Source organism: Aplidium turbinatum, chromosome 18 (assembly GCF_918807975.1).
Source record: "Aplidium turbinatum chromosome 18, kaAplTurb1.1, whole genome shotgun sequence".
NCBI lineage: Eukaryota > Metazoa > Chordata > Ascidiacea > Aplousobranchia > Polyclinidae > Aplidium > Aplidium turbinatum.
Genome location: NC_137489.1, coordinates 11,057,815 through 11,072,353, shown reverse-complemented (window position 1 = coordinate 11,072,353; position 14,539 = coordinate 11,057,815). Strand labels below are relative to the sequence as shown.

General features: G+C 35.2%; 1 protein-coding gene across 2 annotated transcripts in view; it reads right to left on the bottom strand.

Annotated features, from left to right (window-relative positions):
* Window positions 1–14,539, bottom strand: part of LOC145787118 (ubiquitin-conjugating enzyme E2-17 kDa-like) — a 29,923-nt gene that overhangs the window by 11,313 nt on the left and 4,071 nt on the right. Inside the window, exons 1-3 of one of the 2 annotated variants that reach the window (XM_082598845.1) lie at window positions 2,784–4,621; window positions 2,038–2,101; window positions 1,709–1,740 (exon numbers count right to left, since the gene is read on the bottom strand). In XM_082598845.1, the coding sequence (XP_082454971.1) occupies window positions 1,709–1,740; window positions 2,038–2,101; window positions 2,784–2,807 (120 nt within the window). In that variant the 5' untranslated portion in view covers window positions 2,808–4,621. Of the gene's footprint in view, window positions 1–1,708; window positions 1,741–2,037; window positions 2,102–2,783; window positions 4,622–14,539 lie in introns of those variants that run through there. The other variant, XM_082598844.1, reaches the window with a different exon arrangement.

Sequence of the window (14,539 nt, the reverse complement as noted above, 5' to 3'; positions counted from 1 at the left end):
TTTTGGTCGTTCGACAAGAAAGAAAAAATCGCAGCCCTGCCTCTCTGTGCAATCTCCTATCATGTTTATAAAGAGATCCCACTGTGTTTGTACTTTTTTACACACCGTATATAATGTATTCAGTTCTCATCAGCCTTGCTTTAGTCCGGTTTGCAATCGGTGGCATAACTTTTCTAGAATTTAAGTCTGCAATTCTCTCCTAGTACAACTACTCTGGAGATAAACTTCTCCCCAGCTCTAGTCCGGCCAAATACTCCTGAATGCAAGTTACATGTCCCATCATGCTAAACTACTCCACCTATGCCAAATATGGTGGGCCTGTTATTTCCAGAATGACCCGTTTCGGTGAGTCCAATTCGGTGAGTTCCCTATTCGGTAAGAGCCCTATTCGGTGATTTTTTTTAAAATTGTTGGGTACCGTAGCCTAATTATCATTGCCGTTATAGGGTTAGGGGTTAAGGGATAGGGGCAGGGTTGGAAAAAATCATGATTTTTTTAAAAAAATCAAAAAAATCGGATTTTTTTGATTTAAATCGGATTTTTTTGATTTAAATCAGATTTTTTTGATTTTTTTTATATAAAAAAGCGTCGAGTCTACTTGGGGGAAGAGATCATTTTAATAAGATAGCAGAATTATTTTTAACCCCTAGATTGATTGAAAGGCTTTGCTTTGCAAGTGTTTAATCATTTTTATTATCACATTGTAAGCTAGCCTGTCTATTGCACATATTTTTAAGTAGGTGTGATATGTTGCTTTATACTAAATCATAATGTGCATATCAAGATTGAGGTACGTCTCAGACTGTCATCTCACTATACTAAGATCTTTCCTTACGTTTGAGCACACATCACTTTGCTTTTTTGCTCAACTGATGCATAGCCTACAACCAGGCTTTTTGCAAAGAAAGTTTAACTGTGTAATATAATTATGTTACCGACGTACCATACCAAAACAATAAAAGTTCAGATGACACAAAATTGCAGTTTATTTTGCATTGAGAAGTTTGTACATAAATACAAGCTCGACAGCTTTTACAGTGCCCAATCGATTTCGAACTTCTGATTGAACCAGACCAAAAGTGGAAAAAACTCACTCAAAAACTATGTTTACTGAACAACACTGTTTGTGAACTGCCAAGTAAACTAAGTTGCCTTTCAAAACATGCATAGCCTATAGCCTTAAGTATTTAAATATAACTTTTATATTCCAGAGAAGCAGTGAAATGTTTGTTGATGTCTTTATTTTAGCAAATAAAAAATCATTTGATTTTTTTAATTGATTTTTTTGATTTTTATTGTTTGATTTAAATCATGATTTAAATCAATGATTTAAATCATTTGATTTAAATCAACCAACCCTGGATAGGGGTTAGGGTTACAGGTCTTATTTCAACGTTTAGCGACGTTAAAACGATGTAAAAGCGGCAATGATAATTAGGCTACGGTACACGATAATTTTCAAAAAAAATTTCAAAAAAATCACCGAATAGGGCTCTCACCGAAAAGGCTCTCACCGAATCGGACTCACCGAATAGTAGCAGACCCTGTTATTTTACGTCTTGACCATATGCCTTGTTTATTTTATGTCATTGAATTCTCATGTTCTAGCACTAATGGTTCAAACAGAAGTTCAAACAAGGTGTACCCCCACTCTGCAGTTATATTATAATTTAAAAATACAAGCAGTTTGTATAATCACAATACTCACGGGTCCCATAATTGTAGCTTGCCAGTGAAACACTGCAAAGATACATAAGCACTCATTAAAAACTAAGCTTATATATAAGTTATTATAATATTGAACATGTGTTTATTTTGCAATTTTGCATGTATAGGCTAGCAAATAGCATTGCACAATGTTTTCTTTTTCAGAATAGCTACCAAAACTCTTGTAGTTTTGATAAATATGTTCAACCGACATCAACAAAACTATATGTTATATGGAGGCTACACTCAATTTAAGATTATATATATATGGCAAAAAAATACAGTTCTTCCTAATGTCTATGGAAAATTTAATAAGTCTGAATAACTTACTATCATCACCAACTGGTCCGGCACTACACAAGGCAGGTGGATCTCTAGTGAAGTCTTGTAATTCCTACAAAGAAAACAAATGGCTTTTAACAATTTATATGTCCATGCATTTTAGTACGACAGAGCTTCGATGGAGAGGTTGCTTTGTTGCATAACACAATACAGGACAAAAACTTGGTTTTATTAAAAAAATGAAAACAATTAATACAAAGAAATAATTCAAAAATTTTCCAACTTTTAAGGAACTCTCATCAGGAAATTTTTATATATATATATTGATTATATTCAGTAGAACTGACAGAAACTAAAATTGCAAATATTTTCAAATATAATATACACGACACTGAAATTAGACTGTTTTAAATGATATATAATCTTTTTCTTAAACTGATTCAAATATTTATTTATTTTTGAACTGAACAAAGTCTCTTCTGAAGCTTGGAAGACAACAGACAACTTGGAGTGTGTTAGTGAACTATACCATCTAATGTATGCCATTGAGTAAAAGATGTTCCTGGACATTCCTGTTCACCAGCAACTCAAGCTCGTGTACTTATATGACCTTGACAAATCGCCTGTGATGTATTGGCTTAGAAAGTTTAAGCAACCTTGAAAACAACTTTTTACGCTAACATCATTTTCAACAACTGGTATAAAATGCAAAGTTATGTGAGATGATTTTGCATTTTTGCTTGTATCTAGCACAATAGTTACAATGAGGACAAAAATAATTCATATACACTTACTCTGGTAATTCGTTTTAAAGCCATGTTTGAATAACGTTAAAACTACTGTAATATAACTAAGCTTGAAAACAGTGCAGTAAAAAAGTATGCAAATGGCATAAATACAGTACTCTCGCTTTAGAGAAACAGATTTACACCTAAAACCAGTAAAAAAAATCATTTAATTTGAAGTAGTGACATCGCAGGTGTTGGTGTGAAATTACTATAAGCATTACAGAGCAGAATCTGTTGCAACATAAAATATTACACCATGCAACAACTAGGATAATAGCATTACAAAAATACTTGTAATTTATGGTAAACATTAAAGGCATATTCAATGAAATTTTCAAACTGGAATTAAGCATTAAAATGCGTAAACTGAACACTCAAGAATACATTTTTAAAAAAATTACCGAAAAAAAATGGTTTTCAATGACGCTGGCAAGGCCCAAAGTCCAATGTTTCATTTACTTTTTATTTTTTTCAAAATGACCAAAAAGTGGAAACACTGCTAGAGTATACGTCATAAATGCCAAGAGCTCCAGCAATACCAAAAATCTTTTCGCGCGCTAGGTTGCAAAGTTCGGACGTGTTGCGTTCAAACGAGTTTAGCAGGATAGTTTTACACGTCTTTTAAGTTTCTAGGATATTTCTTTGAGTAATAGTAGCAATGTTACTAGAAAGGTGAGGTACGGTAGTGTATAAATCTAGTGGCATTGCTAAAAATTAAATGTCCATAAAATCAATATTGCATCATAGTTTGACTATTGTAGAAACAATATTGCATCATAGCAAATACTGTGCCTGACTTTTGTGTTGTGCTTGGCTGTGACACGACAGCATTGCATAAAGTTAGTATGTTTGGGTTTCCCAAAGACAGTACACAAAAAAAGGAAATGGAATAAATTTGTCAACACCACAACTTGTCATTGGAGTGGACCAAAACCACACCACAGAATTTGTAGTCTGCATTTTCAAGAAGCAGACTTCAAAAATTTTCTTCAATTCCAAATGGGATATGCCAAAAGACTTGACTTGAAACCCGGTGCATGTCCATCTTAAATCTTTCCTTCTCCACCAGAAACTAGTGCAACAGTTGAAAGATCACATTTGACTTCTTCCTGGCGACCAGCTTATAGAAGACGCCAAGTTAATGAAGTAATGTTGATTTTATGGTTTATTGTATTTATTTAGAATTACAGAATTAGGTTTTGATAACCTGTACGGTACCCCAGGGCCTAATTTACAACAAGGCCATTAACCTAGTGCAGCTGTTCCCAACATGTGAGTCGCGACCCCAACTGGGGTCACCTGACAATTTGCCTGGGGTCACCTGCGGCCTTCTGAAAAGTTTAGAATTTCATTAGTTAGAAAACTTTGCCACAAGAATTCCAAGATACAATGAAAAGCGTAAGTGTCGTGAATTTTGTAAAAGCTAGTGTTTTAAACAGCCGCCTATTTTCAAAAGTTTGCAGTGAATTGGATACATCCAGTAATGTTTTGTTATTTCACACTAGTGTGAGATGGTTATCCAGAGGCAAAGTTTGGAAACGTGTTTTTGATCTTCGTGATGAATTAGAAACATTTTTTAATCAAAAATCTAAACCACAGTTTGAAGCACTTTTCGGCGACAAAAACCAACTTCACAAAATTGCTTGGTGTCAAATTCGTATGTTTACTTGTCATTCTGTACATGTTTGCGCCAGCAGCAAAAAATAAAATTGAATGAATTCAATTCACTTTAGGCCTATAACATCATTAAAAACAGAGTGAAACGGTTCACCAGGCATTTGATAATTAAAGTAACTTGCGTTCTTCTGGTGACTATAGGCTACTAGGTTACCAGAAGACCGCAACCTAGTATGGTAGCCTATAGTCACCAGAAGAACGCAAGTTAATTTAATTATAACATCATTATTGTATGCGTGGTTTATACAGTTGTCAATTTTTAGGTGCTTTAGGTTACTATACATTTTTTGTGTCATATTGGAGAATTTTTGAATCTTGGTTTCCAATACGAAGAGGAAGATAGTACGGTGGTTGAAGAAGTAAGTGATGATGAAGAAGAAAGTACGCTGGAACCTAAACCCTATCGTTTTGAGCCTGAGTACACAGAGGCAGAGATCAATCAGCTTTACCTTGCTGATGTGACTGACGCTTCTCAGCAGGAGGATCGAGTGGGAAACACTGATTGGTAAGCAAATTTAGATATTTGACATCATATACTGCATTCGTTTAGCTTTACTTAACATAAAATAATTAAATCACCGACCGTACCAGGATAAGTGCTCAGCTTTGCATTGCATTTCCCTATGGGTTTGTAAGGCCTTGAACCTACAACATGTTGAAAACAACTTTACAAATGCAACTGAAATTATAAGAAAATGAAATCTTAACGCTCTTAAGTTTACCTTGCCTAATACTAATTATATTGCAAAGTTGAATTTTCCCGTTCCGGTAGCCTATGCAATGAATTATTATATACTAGGGCAATTATTCTTTGGCTTAAAAATTGAAACTTTTGACAAATTTTGACGTATGAAGAACTCAAGTAGTTAAATTACCCATCATTGTACAAAATGCTGTACAACACAGCTGCCGCAAAACGACCTATCAAAAATTTATTCACCTAATTATTTCACCTAATGGCTTATGATTCACAATAAGTAGACAATGGGCCATTTACACCAGTATAAAGTAAGCTAAAAAGGCAAATGTGATCCCATACTTGATTCAAGTGTTGGGTATGAGAAGATAGGTACTCATTGTACTAAGCCTTTGGCACTAAGGAAAGTAAGGTGGCCAGTTCCTTTCTCTCGGCCGCCTTTCCTGCAGCAATTATGCCTACCCAATTTATTATTATACACTCTAGCTAGATGTGAGCGATGCTTTCAACAACCAGCTTAAGCCGGGAGTCGAACCAGGTTTGGTTGGTTTTGAATCTTTATCCTCGGACTAACAAAGCCTTGATAGGTTATTCCTGGTAGTTTCGCATACTTGTACATGTAGAGGGTCTGCTACTATTCGGTGAGTCCAATTCTTATCCGTTACACCATCCCTCTGCGCCAAAGTAGGCTACAAGGTGTAAAATGAAAAAAATTCACTGACAGTGCAACCTCTACGACAACACGACAATGCAGTTTGTAAATAATTTTGACTTTGTGAACAATTTTTGATCTAACGCTACAATTTTGATGAATTTTTTTGACGAGTGAAAAAGTAATCACCCTAATTATTACCAATTTTATATCAACAGGTGTTCATGTTGTCACTGTGTGGCAGGGTTGTTGGTATTTTACCCGACCCAAAAAAACCCGGGTGGGTTTTTTTAATAAAACCCACTTAAAAAAACCCATAAAAAAACCCAGAGCATCATATTTGTCCAGTTTTTATTGGAAAATTAAAAAAATTTACAAAAACACTACAAGGCACTTACAACAAACTTTAAATTAGGACTTAAGGATGTGATTGTGCAGTAATTTCCAAGAATAAACTGAAAACGCAGTGGATATTGCACAGTACACAAAAATCAAGTAATGCCACTTTGTTTATACTACACTAAAACTCATTTATGCAAGAAGGCCTTATAGTTAAATTGGTGAAAGTACTACTCTACTGTAGTCTGTATATATGATGTGAAATGCAATTTAGGAGGCTATTTACCAATTACAGATTCTGGATTCTAACGCATGGCTGTTTCAGAGCATTTGCCTAATTGGCCACGCAATCGCTCAATTGCTCATCCATTACTATATATAATATATATATAAATGATAAAAAATATTTAAACATGATGGCATAAATGCTCCTTGCCTTCAAATCTAAACAAATGATGCAATAATGTGATTTCTACCACAGTAGCATCAACTTGGTATAGAAATCAGTGGATGATGCAACATCCAACTTGATCTTGAAACTAATGGATGATGCAACATTCAAGCAACAACAGCCCTAGTGCATTATTTTATTGAGTTATGCAAGCATGTACTGTGAGTGAAAGGCACTTCACTCGTAAAAAGTAGTTTTGAGGTGAAATAAGCATGAATCTACCTTTTTTTGCATCTATTTTAAAAAAACCCAAAAAAACCCGGGTTTTTTTAAAAAAACCCGGGCGGGTTGGGCTTTTTTAAAAAAACCCGGGTTTTTCTCAACCCTGCTGTGTGGCAATGGATGAGCAACATCAAGCTTTGTGCTACTGTGAGATAGATACAGCACGGATGAAAGACATGCTAGATGGACAATTGGACATGCATGATTACATTTACTCTGCTTGTTTGTTAATATATGGCGCTGTTGAAACAAAATAAATTGACTTGACTTGCTAATTGCTATAGCCTTATTTGTTTCCAAGTTATCAATTCCGTTCAGTAAAAATAAAGTAAAAAAGATTTTTTTTAGGTTAAACTAAAATGGCCTTAGTAATATGTAAGTCTGCACCTAGTGAAAAATGCACTAAACTATGAAAAGCAATTCACTGTCCTGTTAAATCTACATAAAATCGCTCATTTTGTTGGTCCAAGAAATGTAGCCTATGTGATCAGACGAGCGTGAATTTACACAGCAGCCTATGTAGATTTGGTTGGTTGTGTAAAATCATGTGTATGCCATTTCTTTGAATGCAATATTTGAACTAGACAAAACATTATTTCATTCTCCAAGTATAAAAACCACCGCTTGTAATCATAGAACCTCAGGTTAATGAGAGAATACCATACAGTTAAATCGCCCGCAGTAAGAAATATTGCTCGATCAGCTTTTATGACGTAGGCCGTACAGTCGCACGCTTCGCTGCTCACGCAAATTCCCGTTTTGACAGCTCAGACAAAACCACGCGCGCAATGGTGGTCAGACCGCAATTGGGCAAAATTTTATTGAAAATCGTTTTATCGGCCACCCCGATAAAACGACCACCCCCACCCCGAGAAAATCGGCCACCCCCACTAGTGGGGAAAAAACCGACGATGGATTATGATGATGATGATGTTTTATGGTAGCCTATTAAACACAAAGAACATGGAAAGTCGCCAAGTCAGGTTTTTCCTTTAATACCCCTTTAAGCATACACAAACTAAGTGCATAGCCTATATTAGAGATGCAGCAAACCCAAAATTTTTATCCGCACACCGCACCGCAACTGACTCATCTATCCGCACACAGCACCGCAATTTATCTGGAACTTTGACACTGCACCACACACCGTGAATTATATACAAAATTTTCAAAAAATATTTTAAAGCGTTATTTTTTAGAAAGTCATTTGTGGAAAAAAGCACCCATGGCATATAACTGGTAACCTACCAGTACAGTTGTGCACTAATTGACTAGGCTAACCAGATCATATTCTCTTATCAGCAATGCATCTAAGTTCTAAAACATTATGCTTTTTAAAATAGAATGTTCCTGGATCCAGTATCAGGACTTTTAAACACTTTTTGTAAGCAATAATGCAATTTTAATGTCAGTGGCTACATGAACTACACACAAGAGTAAAACTTATAGCCTGAACCCACTGGGCTAACTGTTATAATAACTAATGCGGTAGTTACGCTAGGCCTATAGCCTGGTAACTGAGCTTATCAGCTAGGCTATTAACCAAAAAACATCAGCTTCACTCCCTCACGTACAGCTTCCCTCACAAGCCAGCCCAAAACATGTCAACTGCAAGCCATTTGCAATTTGCATATCTTTCCAGCTTAGGGTTTCCGAAGGAAAAAAAATTACACGGCAAGCGGCGCAGCTTTGTCATTTCAACCTTCCACGCAGCGCGGCAAGCGGCGAAAAAGTCAAAAGCGGCCGCATACGCGGCGCGGCTTGCATCACTAGTTTATATTACAAACAACAACTCCAATGGTGGTTATAAATAACAAGTTAACATTTGACAAAAGTTTGCTCAGAGTAATAAACAAAGCCAAAAATTAGATAATTAAATATAAAAAAGAAATAAACATAAAGTAAACATAAGCTACATAATTACTCGAACATTCATTTATTTTGATTGTCATCAATTTGAAACTGTATGATATGGTTACTTGTTGAACCTGAATTATTATTAAGAAAAAAACACAACAAACTAACATGAACCATAGTGAACAGAACTATAGCCTTTATCTAATAGAATATGTTGTGCTGTTGCAACCAACAAGTAAAATGCACTTTAATCAGAATAGTTTACCCGGCACCAGTGGTTATCTGACATCTGACATGCTCCATGGTTATCCGTTATCTGACATGGTCCAATAATGCTGGGTTTTTTTTTTTGCTGAAACGTTTCGGTCATTTGTACGAAATGACTTGAAAACATTCGGTCAATTTGATTTATTTCGGTCATATTTTTTTGGACATTTTGACCGAATTGACTATTTTTTTCGGACATTTTGCTAAAAAATCGGTCAATGACCGATAAATGACCGAAAAAAACCCCCAGCAATAATGTAAAAGTCGAAAATTCATTGACATCAAACTACAATGCCAGTAACTCTTTATAATATAAAATGTTGCCAATATGATGATAGCTCAATTGGCTAGCGAGTGACTGCGTAAAGGAAGAAGCTTCAACTTTAAGCAGTGCTGGTTCAACTATCGGGATCTGAGCTTGAACAACGCACATTAAGGACTGCTCTCCATTCAGCGGCATCTAATGGATGGAATAAATCTCAGTAAAAACACTTTAACAATTAAAAACTTAACTCTGTCAATCTCGGTGACCAAACCTGCTTCAGTGATTCAAAACCTCTACAAGTATGTGAAACTGCCTGGGTTAAACTACCTATCAAAGAAGATTTCCCAGTCTGAAGATAAAGATTCAATCAATCATGCAATTAAAAAAGGCACTTTTCCTAGCTTTATGCTCGATTGACAAAGGAACCATAAACCATAAAGGTTGTGGTTCTTATATATGATACGGTACAGTATTACAGTTGCATAGCCTAGTCTTGATGCAAAATTACAAATATTCACTTGAATGTTCAAATTTTATCTCATTTTTGAGGGGGACAAGCTAGGATGATCAGTGGTTCAAAGGAAGAATTAGGTGTCACTGTCATACTGCTGTAATTAGGTACCGGTACTGCCAGGGATGTGCAGTCAGGGGAGGCAGGTGCAGCCTCACCTGCCAACATCTGGCAAACCAAAAGTTATATCAAAGAAATGGTTATCACAGAATAAATATTATTTGTTAAAAAGTAGTAAATATTACATGTTTTTAGGTGCTTTAATTTGTGTGAATTGCTGTAGTCGTGCCCCCTTTCCAGCAAATTTTACTTTTCTACACCCAAACTGTGCTTTAATTTTTTCTGTTTTTGTGGCGATATTCATATCGAGCGTTCACGTGGTCAAAATCGTTGAAATACGCGAGGAGAGGCAAAGCCAAGCTGTGCCTCACTTCAGAACAAAAAACTTCCATACATTGCATTAGGCTATGCGTGCCTTTTTTTTTCGCAAAGTCGCCCAGAAATCATCATGAACGATTTAGCTGTGATTTGAGGCAAGCCTCAAATGTGACGTCAGTCGTCACAGCTATGAAACCTTTTTCGTCAAGCTGGAATGCCCGCATAGTACGTGGTATGTGACTTCTTGCAGTGTAAAGGATTGTTTCTTATACAATTTAACTAAAAAATGGAGGAAGATTTAGTATCAAATCTGAGAGAATTTTAAAAACTAAACTTTCAATCCAAAGTTGAAGTCATAAATAAAGGAAGACCTGTTCCAAATTTATAAGGTTTGCGTCAGACGACTCAACAAAAAAAATAACTTGCAACTTTCAAAGAGATTGATACTCAAAAAAGAAATGGCTGTGTGGCTATGCCTTATGAATAATGATGATCGCCTTTTCTGCTTTCCCTGTCTCTTGTTTTCAATATCTAGTGGTAATGTTTGGACTAAAGAAGGGTCTCTACAACAAAGTCACAGATGTTTTAGTCCAAAAGAATAGGTGCATGGATTTTATTTTTAATAAATGTGAAAGCATGCTGCTAATTTTTTTAACTAGTATGATACCGTTTTTGTTGTTGTTAAAAAATTTTATTGTAAAAGTGACTTGAAAAAATTAGTGCCTCACCATCCAGGAACCTCACCGCACGTCACTGGGTAGGCTACTGCACTGTAGCCTACACCTCTAGCCTAAGAACACCAATTGCCCCTTGGTGGTAATTTCTTCCCCAAATACTCTTGTTTGCTTCCTAGAAAATAAAACCCTCCCCAATGGGGAGATAACGTGTAGGCTGACTTTAGGGGAATCACTGCCCTACTCTGGTGGCCTAGCAGCACACAACTGCAAAAACATCAATTTTTAATGAGCTTTCTCCTTAGGCCTATTCAATTTACAATTTTTTTGCTGCTAATACCGGTAGTCATCATATAAACTAACTCATTATTTCCAATTTGCTTCCTGCCTCCGATGATAATCTTCACAGACTACAATGCGCGTTGATTAGAATTTACATCAACTCCTTTTATCCTTTCCATAGGTTAGTTTTACTTTCTTTTACATTACAATTTACACAAAGCAAAAGGCGGTGTCCAGATTGTAGAGTTTCCACTTTAAAACGTTACCATCATAATCTAACAATATCAAAGGTAAAATCTTTGTACAATCACATTAGTTAGGATACAATAATCTTTCTAGAAGATGATCTAGCTGATCGAAATCGATTTTTAGCAATATATGATTGAACTGACTCGTGTGAGAATAAATTTCTTTGCATTACAAGACATGTAACCGAGTCGTTCATATCAAGCATTGTTGTGGGTTTGACACCTGCCAGAAGATACTTCATTTTCTTGAATCTTTGTACAATATCCTTTGTATTCTTTTTACAGTATTCAACTTAGGATAGTTATTAGTGTAGGCTACCAATAATTAATTTTCACAGTAGCCTAGGCTACAAGTTCTATGTAGAAGGCTATATATGTATTTTTTTTATTTAATCATAGCCTATTCTTGCTTTTTTTTTACTTTTTTTATAAATTCGTGCGATCACAATTCAGGACTCGCAGGAAGCAGCTGACTCGATGACCAATATAGCCTTTCACTGCTTCCTGTCTGTTGTTGAATATATTTGTACCCAGTGCCGGTCTTTGGGGTGTGCAAACCGTGCGCTCGCACAGGGCCCGAAATTAGGGGAGAGAGAGAGAGAGAGAGAGAGAAACCTTTTATTTTGTCTGTTGCGAGAAAAGTATACGGTACAAAATATAGACAATGCAAATAAAATAGCACCATAACTAGAATCTACAACAGACAGGAAGCAGCGAAAGACTTATTAGTCATCGAGTCAGCTGCTTCCCATGTTTTTAATGTGACAAATGTCAAACATCGGCATTACGTTGAAACCAAGATATGCGTTAAAATAGGATAAGCTTAAGTTCCGTAAAAAAATGAAAACAAAAAGTTGTTTACTGCTGCGACAGTCAAGTGAATTGCTGTGATTTTATTCAAATATCAAAAAATATCATGCCCTACAAAAGTAGTAAGTTATGAGAAAAAAAAACAAACAAAAAACTATGCATAAACAACAACTTCTAACTGCTAGCATAAAAGACGAAACAGAAACACTAAAAGTAGGCCTAATCATAGTATATAACTTTAAACCTTAACAAAATCAGTCAGTTTATAGGCCGACTTGAATACAGTTAATAAGATGACAGCCGTTAATAAATAGTACTTAGCACTAGTTCGTGAGTCGTAGACCTAGGTCTACGTAGTATCAACAATGTTCAATCCGAAAAATTTGCGATAACACTCGTCAATGTTGTGGCAATAAAAACAGTCACAGACAAAGTTTTTTCATATAATAAATTTTACATTTTTTTGTGAAAGTTTTTACACTCGTAGCCCCTACTACTTCAGAAGGTAAATCATTCCATATTTTTGGGCCTAAGAATTTCAAACTGCCTTGGCCTTTTCTTGAGCTGACACTACGTAAGTGAAAGTTATTTTTTTGAGAAGCTCTAGTGCCATGGCAATGTACTTCAGTAATTTCCTTAAAGTAAGGTTCAAAATAGCTTGGCAATAGCATATTTTTAAATTTAAAGACAAATTTAGAAATTTCTAATTGATGCAAGTTAGTGATGGGAAGTATGTCGAGATCTTGGTACAGTAGTGAAAGTTTTGCTCTTCTGTTGCTAAAGGTTATTGTGCGAATGATTCGATTTTGCATTGTCGAAATTTTCTTGAGCAGTTTTTGTGTGCTTGAACCCCAACATAAAATGCCATATTGTATTATTGATCGTGCAAGAGCATAGTACAGTGTTAACATGCTTTGTTTGTTTGTGTAGTTTCTAATTTTATAAAATATTCCAGATATTTTTGCCAATCTCCCAGATAGATCTTCAATGTGATAATTCCAACTCAGTTTGTCATCAAGAAATATGCCAAGATATTTGATGTTGTTTGTTTTTTGAATTTTTGTGTTGTTTAAGACTACATTTAGTTTTGAAGTTGACCCTCCTTTTCGTTCAAGTAACATGTAAAATGTCTTGGAGTAGTTGATACATAATTTGTTTGCATTGAACCAATCAGTGATACGCTGCATCTCAATTTCAGTGTTTTGCTGCAATTGCAAAATAGATGTTGCTGAAGTAAAAAAAACAGTGTCATCAGCAAATAGCTGAGAATCGAAAGTTGTTATAAGAGGCAAATCATTTATGTAAAGCAGAAAAAGCAATGGTCCAAGTATAGATCCTTGAGGAACACCACATGTGATATTTTCATGCTTTGATTTGAAGCCATCAGCAGAAACATATTGTTGGCGGTTGTGTAAGTAAGATTTTATAAGGCCTCCCATTAAACCTCTCAGGCCATAAAACTCCAGCTTTTTTAGAAGTATTTGGTGGTTAACGGTGTCAAACGCTTTTGCTAAATCAAGAAATAACAGGTAAACGTAATGATTTTTTTCTTTGAGTTCAATTAGTCTTTCCTGAAGATTACTTAATGCTAACGTTGTAGAATGACCTTCCCTAAATCCAAATTGTTGATCATTAATCACGTTGAATTTGTCAAGAAAGCTCATCAAGCGTTTGTAAATAATTTTTTCTAAAAGTTTGCTGATATTTGAAAGCAAGGAAATAGGACGGTAATTAGTTGGATCTGCTTTTGCCTTTTTCTTGAAAATAGGAATAACTTTTGCAATTTTTAGAGCGTCAGGAAATATTCCTTGTTTCAAGCATGCATTAAAAAGTTTAGTTAAATGAGGTGCAATAATACTTTTTGATAACTTTAACATTCGAGAAGAGATGTCATCTGGTCCATCCGATTTTTTAACATCTAGTTTGTTTATTAGGCATTCGACTTCATTTTCATCAGTTTCATATACCGCACATGTTTGTTTTAAAGCAGGCCCCATGAATGAATCAAAGTTTGACTTTTGCTTTAAGTGTGAAGTTAATTTTTCGCCAATATGTGTAAAGTGGTAGTTAAGTTGGTTGCATATTTGTTCTTGTTTTTTGTATGAAATGTTTTCTGCAATAAGTTCATTGGGAAGAGTATTCGTTTTAGCTTTCTTTTTTTGAAGAAGTTCATTGATAGATTTCCATGTTTTTGATGAGTTGTGTCTCGATTCATTGAAGCGTTGTTTGAAGTAGTTTTGTTTTGAGATTTGTTTAATGTGAGTTAATTTGTTTCTATATTTCTTGTAAAAAGATACTTTTTCAGGACAATTTTTTTTGTAGCAAAGTTTGAATAATTTATTTTGGTGTTTGATTGAAACCAGAATTCCTTTTGTGATCCATGGCTTGTTGTACAATCCAGACTTTTTCCTACTGAGTTTTTTTAATGGGAA